The sequence below is a fragment of the Amblyomma maculatum genome, chromosome 4, assembly GCF_055883805.1.
Source record: "Amblyomma maculatum isolate TAMU_Amacu chromosome 4, ASM5588380v1, whole genome shotgun sequence".
Classification (NCBI taxonomy): Eukaryota; Metazoa; Arthropoda; class Arachnida; order Ixodida; family Ixodidae; genus Amblyomma; species Amblyomma maculatum.
In genome coordinates this window covers 73657678-73667543 of record NC_139347.1, presented here as the reverse complement: position 1 = coordinate 73667543, position 9866 = coordinate 73657678, and the positions used below count along the sequence as shown (strand labels likewise).

The 9866-nt window shown below is 44.1% G+C and overlaps 1 protein-coding gene across 3 annotated transcripts in view; it reads left to right on the top strand.

Moving 5' to 3' along the window:
• The window catches only part of LOC146191409 (cytochrome P450 3A14-like), a 27296-nt gene extending 17992 nt beyond the window's left edge, over positions 1 to 9304 (top strand). For 2 of the 3 annotated variants that reach the window (XM_084599934.1, XM_084599936.1), the window contains one exon: positions 9227 to 9304. In XM_084599934.1, the coding sequence (XP_084456060.1) occupies positions 9227 to 9304 (78 nt within the window). Of the gene's footprint in view, positions 1 to 6420; positions 6493 to 9226 lie in introns of all 3 variants that reach the window. The other variant, XM_084599935.1, reaches the window with a different exon arrangement.
• Positions 9305 to 9866: the final 562 nt, after the last annotated feature.

Sequence of the window (9866 nt, the reverse complement as noted above, 5' to 3'; positions counted from 1 at the left end):
TACGCTACGTCACTCCCATGCGTACACACACATACACACAGGTAAACTTTCTGCTGTGAGGTGCTACGCAGCCTTAATCAATCCTAACGGGCGCTTATCATTCGCTAACATACTAAAGGGATAGCTTTAAGCCCCCTATATAACGGAAAACACGGCTTTGTCTGGTCGGTGTTTAGGGGCGTGTCGCAACACGCTCGTTTATTTACTGCGTCATGACGTCACAGGCAAATGATCTCACGCGGGAGCATATATCACCCTCCAGTAAAACGCTACATCACGTAAGAACAAAAGTGGTTAAAACATGGTATGAAAGAGCACTGAACAATTATAATATGCGCCAATCAAAAGCTTTCTCACGGTATGCTAAGCTTAGCCTTGTTACGCCTCTACAAATTTCGTTTTCCACACGAAGGTATTGGATATTTTAAGGTTATAATGAAGTTTGCTTAGTTTGACGGATTAACGCTTTCTAATAGCACCACAGGTACTTGCAACGGCAAAGGGTTTTAGCATATACAGAAGTGGGATAAAGAACTGGCATTTCGCAAGCAGTCTGTCGGCAAATGTGCTGAGGCATCGCTGCTGGTAGTCTGGAAATTAAATCGAAGCAAATGGGCTGCGGTAAGTAATTCATCGCCAACGGCTGGCTCCATAAGCGAGTTAACTGCTCAGCTATTTGGTTGGCAGACAAAATTACAGGGTGCTCAACGCAGACACACGCAAGAAAGCTCCCGTGGTGTCTTCTTTCTTGTGTGTGTCTGTGCTGCGCTGAATATCCTGTAATTACGACTGGCTCAATAACACATATTTATGCTCTTTGGATACAAAAAAAAAAATATGATCCACGCTTGTGATGACGTGAAATATGTAATGAAAAGCTTGGAAGCTATGTTACTTAATTTCGCTGTCATTTGCAGAACCCTCTTGACATGGGCTCCCGTTCTGGGGTGTCGCAACCGCGCGTCGGCCCCTGGATTGTATTCCGCCGACTATGAATACGTCACAGAGAGGAAGGGAAAGCAAGCTGCCAACTGGAAGCTTACTCTCTACGTCGCCCAGCCGAGGCAGACTTCGAAAAATAATGAACTCCGTGTGTGACCGCCGCAGAAGAATAAGTCCGTGTGTTGCCGCCGCAGTGTTGCCTGGCGAAGCTGTAGAGAATGTTGTCATGAAACTTGGTGGAGTGTCGCGTTTCGCTTCTTGTTCGCGACCACCATGTTTTATGTGACGCGGTAAACTGCTTTCGCCTGTCCTTCATGTTTTACTCATCTGGCTGCTTTGTATATACAGCTCAACCTCAAATATAAAGTAAATGGCAAAACGTTGAAATGACTATTATCAGCACCACTGAACACGTTTCTAACAAAATATAAGTATACAAATATCCGGAGGCTCTTCATCACGGTGGAAAAGCATATCACTGCGATACGTAGAGGTATTCCTATAGCGAGTACTGCCGGTCATATAACTACATGGGTCAGCAAACTAGATATAAGCATATATTTAGGCATTTTTTTTATTGATTGATTGATTGATTGATTGATTGATTGATTGATTGATTGATTGATTGATTGATTGATTGATTGATTGATTGATTGATTGATTGATTGATTGATTGATTGATTGATTGAGAGAATATTCTTGACAACTGAAGTTAAACTTCTAAACGTAGACCAAAACCGCAATGAGTTCTTATAACATAATCCACTTAAAAACAATTAAACCTCGTTCGAAGTCGAGAACAATGGCGAAAAAAAGGATTCTCAGGTGTCAGCTAGTCAGACAAAAGCGTCTTTCAGTAACGAAGATAAGTGCTAATATAGATATGCATGTAGCGCTTTCCGGACGCTGTTTTACAAAGCTCGAAAACTTTCTTTTCCTTTCTTCCGGGGAGCTGAGCAAGAAAACAGAAACAGGACAGGGCGCTATTACGTGGAAGTTATATTGCGACTCGCACAAGTTTCTAGGTACACTCCCTAAAAACGAAGCGAGCCTCGCAGCAGAAAGAGGCTGTAATCAGAGGATACTGTTGAAGAAGTAAGAAAAATATTGCTGTATATTACAAGGAATGTTCTGAATTGTCAGCATGCATTCATGCAATTTAAATGGTACTGTTGCTAACTTGCTACACATGACAACACTTTAGTTTGGTTTGCAAAGAAAGCCAGTGCAGACAATATGTGTGCCTGTCCCTAGACAAGCATGCTTTTGTACCAACGTTTTTCTTTGCTAGTTTTTAATTTGAGGTCGCTGCACGCTGAGTTAAAATCATTCAATGCAGAAAACGTTATTGATTTCACGTCGATTTCAGCGAAACTTCAGTCTGTGTTCTATGAATAATAATTTACTACCTTGTGTTCCCCGCATCGCAGCAGAGGTCACCATCATCGGCCAATGGAGAAAGCAAAAAGTCGAGGAAATCCTGGGGTGTGTAGAGCGGCTCGACTGCCAACAATTTTGCGTAAAAAAAGCAACGGACGCCTATCACCCCATATGTTACCTCTGATGGCGACAGGTGCGCGATAATAGCGCGAAATAATTGGGTCGACACTTCACTACTGTACGCAGGCTTTATAATATAGAGATACATAGGAATATATAAAAGTTATATAGATTTTCAATTGTATAATAGCTACATAACAATATAGTAGTATATGACAGTATATAAATTATTTAATAGTTGCATGCTACTGGTACTGCCTTAAAGGGCTGAAAGGTGGAGGCTGACGAAAAGAGTTCTACTTAACTTGAAGACAACAAAGAAAACTATGGGATGAAAAAGAAATAAGAAATAAGAAGCTTGCTGAATAAGAAGCTTGCTGAGTGAGTAGAGAAATATCTCGGGATAATGACATTCTAGTTGAAACCGAGAAAATATGGGCATGCCACGGGCAGGACATGTAATGAGAAGAGGGGATAACCGGTAGTCGCTAAGAGTAACAAATTGGATTCCAAGGGAAGGAAAGCGTAGCAGGGACGGCAGAAGATTCGGTGGGCGGATGAAGTTAGGAAGTTTGCAGAGGTCAAGTGGGTGCAGCTAGCACAGGACCGGATTAATTGGAGGAATATGGAAGAGGCCTTCACTCTCCAGCAGGCATAGTCCAACTGATAATGATGATTATGACATAGTCGCTGACCATTAACTCTGCCATAACACTAGACGAGAAAGCAGTAGAGTCGGTCGAAGAACAAACATATGTCCTAATGTAGATCGGGAAAAAAACAACTAGCATGAGCAAGACACGTTATCGTTATTGAAAGGCAAGACGACGGGTGGTTCTTTAAGCTAATTATCTATAATAAAAGAGAAGACAAACGCAGAAGAGAGACCAGGTGGTTGGATGAAATTTCGAAGTTTGCCGCGTCAAGATGGTCACAGCTGTCACTGGATAGGGTAATCTGTAGAAATAATAAAATGGGTGCTTGCAGCGGTTGCATAATTAGGCGGGGGATGATAATTACCATCGAGCTACTGTACTGAGAAGAGTTGAGAAGTGGTTACGGAGCTGTCTTCATGTCCCGACGAGCGTGATAAAGTGTATGAGAATATTCTTCTGATTTTGTTCACTCTATACCTTGTTTTATTCTTTTTCCGTGAGCTTACCTCTTATCATGAAAATTGTATTCTTAAATTTCTCCCCTTCACCTCGAACGTCAAATCTCTCATATTGTGCCGGTACACCGATCGTGGAGGTGATCGTGCTGGAAAAGCGCTGATGAAAGCTGGACTCAAATCCGTATTCAGGCCAGCCAGCGATAGCTGTAAGCCGCTGGTAGTGCACAGAAGAGGGTAAAAATTACATTTTTACCCTTTTGCGAGCAAGAGGTGGAGCGGGACGTTCACTTGGCCTTGTCTTCCATCAGTCGATAAGTGTGTCAGCAATAACGGTCAATGCCGCAATGCAATAGCGTCGAAGCGGCTGGTCGAAAAGCACTAACATGTACAGCGTGGATAGAACGACGAAACGCGAAATGAAATTATAAATTAGACGAATAGCAGAACGGCGCGGCGAATATACCGTCGATCGCTAAGCAACCTTGTCGTCGAAACTTATCCTGCTAATGGCAGTCATCTGTCATTCTTGGGTGGAGACTTGATCAGCTACGAGGGGCCTTTGGCAATGCCGGTGCGAAGTTGCCGCTCCAGCTTTTCGGCTGTTCGTAGATTCTGCAGATTACTAATGATCCTTCATGTCCGACCTTGATGGTGAGCTATGGGAATCGAAGGCCTGAAAAGACTTAGGGGTTGCCATTTATTATATTTTAGAGCGAAGCTCTTTGGCGTCCGTTCCTGGGTTTCGCGTCGGCGTCGTCGTCGGCCTCGTAACCAGCTCCGCCCCCCTTTCATCCCCCCAGCGCTAGCAGCGACCGACTGATACCGCTGGATGCCGCTGACGCCGCTAGAGAGTCAAGATAACGTGACTGCATAGAACACCGTCGCCGCCATGTAGAAAGAGGAGGGGAGGGTCCCCCCCCCCCCCCAGTTCCTGTGTGGCGGATAGGGTGCTCTTCAGTTGCCGACGCGCCGGTTATTTCACGTAGGCCCCGGCACGTCGACGAATACGTGACCACCTTCCCACGGCTAGACCTGGTTCTTGGCGCTGCGGAAGCGAGGGTATCATATTGTTTGCGTCGGCATCGGCGGCGTTGTCCCTGAAACCAACTCCGCAGCTGGGGTTGACTCACTATCGGCGTCAGCAGCATCAGTCAGTCGCTGCTATCTCTTCCCTCCTCCCTTTATCGCGTTGTCCGCTTGCTGCGCGCGCTTCTGCCCCCATCGTTTGCCGCTGGGTGTACATGCCGCCCCCCCTCCCCCCTCTTCCTGCGAGTCTCCGGTTGTCAAAGCGCCGGCTCGAACTTAATTCCTTGCTTCGCTCCTCCTCCAATGCAACCCCTGTGCGGTGGCAATCAGAGAGCCAGATCGGTGGCGGCGGATCTGTATATGTGCACCACCCGAGCCGACACCGATGTTAGTAGTGGGGGACTTTAATGTTGACATAAAGACAAACAGGAATTTCTTCACACTTATGCGGGAGAACATCCCATTCCTCTCGCTCGTAACGCGTCCCACGGCTGTGACAACCTCGCGAGGCACTTGTATAGATCTCGTCTTTGAGAATCAAGCATTGGTGTACCAAGTCGAACATATATCAGTCTATTTCTCCGACCACAAAGCTTGCTTCATGACTGTCAAGAACTGTTAGTGGAGTTTTTTTTTAAAGGAATACATGTGAAAAATAAAAAAAAAATTCTGTGATAGCGCATACATGTGTTGCTCGATTTCTTTGCCTCAATCTATCGAAAAGGTGAAACAGCTTATTTGCTACGCTCAAATTTCGCATTAGGGAGTAATGTAATCGTCGGTAATTTTTTTACTTCGTTTTTTCACTGAAACGTGACATCGCCAATGGGGCAGGACGAAAGAAGGTGACTATAGCCGTCATGACGTGGACCTGCCCTCCTCAGTGCATAATGTTCTCTATCATCGGAACACGCCCCCAAATAGCCCTGCTGATGCAAGATATAGTAAAAATCGTACAGTGTTGCAACACAGACTGTTCTTATAGAGCATAAGCAAAAATTAATAAAATAAACCTGGAAGGATGCTCTGAGCTTCCTTGTCGAATCAATTTGTCAACCAACACGTCCTAACGATCATTTCTGGGTCGTCATTTTTTGCAGATAGCAGCAAAGGATACTCGCCGTCATTCGGTACTTAAGCAAAAGCTACGAATTGTGGCTGCAGACCAATGGCCGACATGATAGTTGAAAAGAGTACATGGCTGTTTCACGTGCATCGTTTAGCCAGATTGGACAGTGAGACAAAACTCCGCAGAGGTGAAAGCGAACCAACCGCTGTTCTAAGACTCGAACAGCTTCTAACGACAGTGTGACTCAGTTATTGGCGCTACGCATTCAGCGAAGCCGGGTTTACCGAGAAACAGTCAACTGGCTGAAAGGACAGTTCATTTTTACACTAACTCTCGTTCACAGCTGAGCTCGCTAGGTGGTTACTTTCCCGGAAGTTATGCGTTTATTCATTTCCTTTTATGCGGTGCCAAAGATTCCAGGCCAACTTGCCTTTGGCTGCTGTTGATGGGTCGATTCCGATAAATTGTGCGTACCTGGTCGTAATGGACAAAAAAAAATTCCTTGTCTTCATGACAAAACTAGAGGATAGTAATAACTAATCCTTGGCCATCTGAAAACGCAGTTATTGCTGCTGTGAATATTCTCAGCACGAAAGTTCTGCAAACGAGTTCACTTTCTACACAGCTTTCCGCAGTTTTGCACAGTGAAGCTGCATCCTTCTCTAAAAATGACACGTTCTCTCCCGGCAACGAAGGCAGCTTCCACAAGGCGGCGCACCAGCCTTTTGGACTTGGGCCACGCAACTGCGTCGGATTGCGCATGGCTCAGATGGCGCTGAACTTCACTATCGCCCGGCTGGTTCAGCGCTTTCGCCTCGAACTAGGACCCTCGCAGGGAGTGGTGAGCATGCACTGCGCTGGTGATAGACAAATTTAGGGATCCGATTTTGATGGCAGAGAAGTTTAACACTTGACGGACGCATCCTGGAGTGGGCTGCTTTGCTTTTTGATAGGCGATACTCTTTTCATAGTTTGCCGTCGGAAGCCAACTGATTCCGGCCGACGTCTAGGGGGGAGATAGACAAGTGAAAAGGGGATCTGCGTCTCACCCGATCATCCATACTCTCTGACGGGTGCAAATAAAGTGCCTTCTCTCTCTCTCGATATTTAAACCTTTCCCTCCACTTATGAAATGGTATCACGACTTCCACTGACAAAATTACGCAATATACTTGCGCTCTAGGCCCAGCATGATGCATTGTCCAGAAAAGCCAGTAGTTGAAGAACATTAAACCGGACATTTGAGAGAGTTGGCTGCGGTTTAACTGTGGGCTTAAGGCACTAAGCGAAGTGAACAGTTTAGAGTCATTACTTTATATTCCACTTACCGCTGCCCACCATTCCTATCGCTCTGCATTTCGGCGCAAATGAGCTTCTAAAGGTTTGCGAAATGGTCAACTATCGCCACACATCTACCTGCCATGGGCAAATCTCTGAAAAAGTGCTGCTTTGTTTCTTCATCCTCACGCTCATGCAGGCCTAATAGCTCAGTACAGCCCTGCGGCACTCGCAGCTTTCTTGCTGCTCAGCGGAAAAACTCCTAAATGAAAACCAGCAATGAGAGTTAGCTATGCTTTTCAAATGTCTTGCGTACCAATTGAATTCATAAAAGAAAAAAAAGCAAGAAAATAGAAAATTGTTCAGACATCGGATTATATATACGATACTAAAGTACGTAATATGTACCGCTAGAATGCCAACTGTTGGTTCACAGTTTGAACTGCAATCTAGAGCCATATTTAAAGTTTCTTGTGAAGGCTCTTTAAGTAGGTGGGCGCGTTTTTCTATCTTTTTTAGCGTTAGCATATAAATTAAAATATGAGTCACCGCTAATGTCATCCATACTGGGACTAATTCCTTAGCTGATAGAAAGCTGGGGTCAGCCAAGTAACATTATTTAGTAGCAAAAATGATGTGCATAATAAGAAATCTTCCACATTGCCAACGGAAAGAGTTGATGAAAATAGTTTTTACATGTTGCATAATTTCCCAATAGCAGTTAATATATCCACAGGTCTTCCCTCCGCGATTTCAGTTTTACGCGATTAATTTTCAAAATTTTCAAAGACGCGCCGGATTCATTCTTATGACAGGCTGACATAATTTTCGTGAACGCAGGAAAATTTCAAAGGCAAAGTATTGTTACGTATCAGAGGCTAAGACCGTTTCTGTCAGTGTGTTCGTAAAAAATCTCTTATAATGTTCCGGAGTGTCCTCACAATATTTAGAACAACATCCCTTTGGGTTTCGATGGTAGGTCTGTATCACTGGTTCTGGAAAAACTTTAGAGGATAACTTTTGCAAGCGATCAGATGGTTACACTATATACATAAATATATTAGTAAGAAGTATCATACAATATTCTGAAGTTGCCTAGTAATTATATTGGAATACGCAGCCCTTTGGTTTTCATGGCAGTTTTAACTATTTCCGGCGAGCACAGGATAAAAAGCAAAACAAAGTAAACGCTCGACCCGCATCGGAAGCTCAGACTATTCATGTCAACATGTGTAGAATAAGATCTTATAATATTTTACAGTTGTTTCACAATTAATACGTGTTCCAGAATCCTGGAACTGATTACGTCTACTGTGGGCTATGCAGGACGTGCGATCTGAGGAGACACAAGTAGAAACCTGCGTTAAAAACACGCGACAGTTTTTTTTTTTTTTTTTTTTTTTTAGCACTGCAGTCTCCCATCGATTTTAAGTTAATGACCTTCTCTTCAATGGATGCCCTGACCTAGCTGCACAAGACCGTACTGAGGGGACGATGGGGACGAACTTATATGCTCTACATTGACGGATAATTACCACCTTTGTACTCTAATATCGAGTTCCACAGATAGGCGTTTATACTATCGCAGAGGAAAAGGCGCGAGGTAACAGATACGTGTAGCCATCATCGGCTGTTTCAAACCCTCCACTCCTGTGGCATATCAGGATCAACTCCCCTTCTTTAGGCCAATAAGCGGAGACTATGAACGTTTTTATCGCACAGCAAAAAAAAAAAAAAAAAAAAAAAAAAAAAAAACATGGAAAATTAAGGGCTGCAATCAACGATACTCGGTGCAATCACCAGTTTCAGAGCTTGAATTGCAAAGGCTAGAAAAATAGTCTACGTTTTATTCAAATATTCTCAAAATGAACGTGGCTTCACTCGCACATCAAAAACTACACATCAATACGATGACGAAAAACCAGACTATCTCTTTTCGCTAACAGCAGAAACCTTATGGAGCTTTGTGAAGCAGCCAAACGACGTCCATGTCCCGTTACATCTCCCGTTGCTAACTCAGCTTGCGTTCTTTTTCATCATGAAAATGAAGCACTGCCTATCAACTTTTTAAAGAGCAGCTTTCAACGGCTCATGTTGTTCACGCTTCCGTTGCTGTTCCCTGTAGAAGCGGTTCTTTGTTTTGAGATTAAACCTAAGTAAATTAACAACTCTGAGTAATTAATTTTCAAAAGCAAGGGTTTCTTTATCCTGATATGATCAACAAAAGCATTCACGTGTTCAACGAGCACAAAGAAATATCTGACATCCGTACTGTTTAATTTTGCTCTGATGTGCAGGGCCCCCTCGACATCGGCTCCCGTTCCTTAGTCTCGGAACCGAGTGTCGGCCCCTGGATTATCTTCCGTCGGCTATGAACGCATTCCGATGAGCGAGGAAAAGCACGCTCTCGATACCAACCTATAACGCTGCGCCAAAGCCGACGCTGACAGCAAATGGGGGACACCTGTGCTGCATGTGGAATGCAGAACAACTCAATTGTGATTGCAACAGTGTTCTGCCAGCTGCGCTTTTCTAAACATGTATCATATGTTATTTGTTCGGGACCTCAAGGTTTTTGCGTTATGTGGTTCAGTCACTCATACGTGTGTGTTCATCACTTTACCATTTTCCTGCTTTTGTTCGTGCTATCAAGCGAGCATAGACCAAAAAATGAGAGAGTGTCAAAAAGAACTCATCTAGATGCCGTATACCGTAAAAGGTTAGCAAATATTCGCAGCAGAAATCACAAATTCCTACTCAGGCTCAGGGTGGAAAAGTTTCAGAGATTGGTACACGTATTCATGGGATGTGCGGACGATCTGGTAACGCCTTATAGCAGCGAGATGCGTGAATTGATTTAAGCACTCAGCGACGATGACAATTGGTTTGTTGGTATATTGTGTCGCCTTTCTATCCATTACAATCCCAATCATCGTA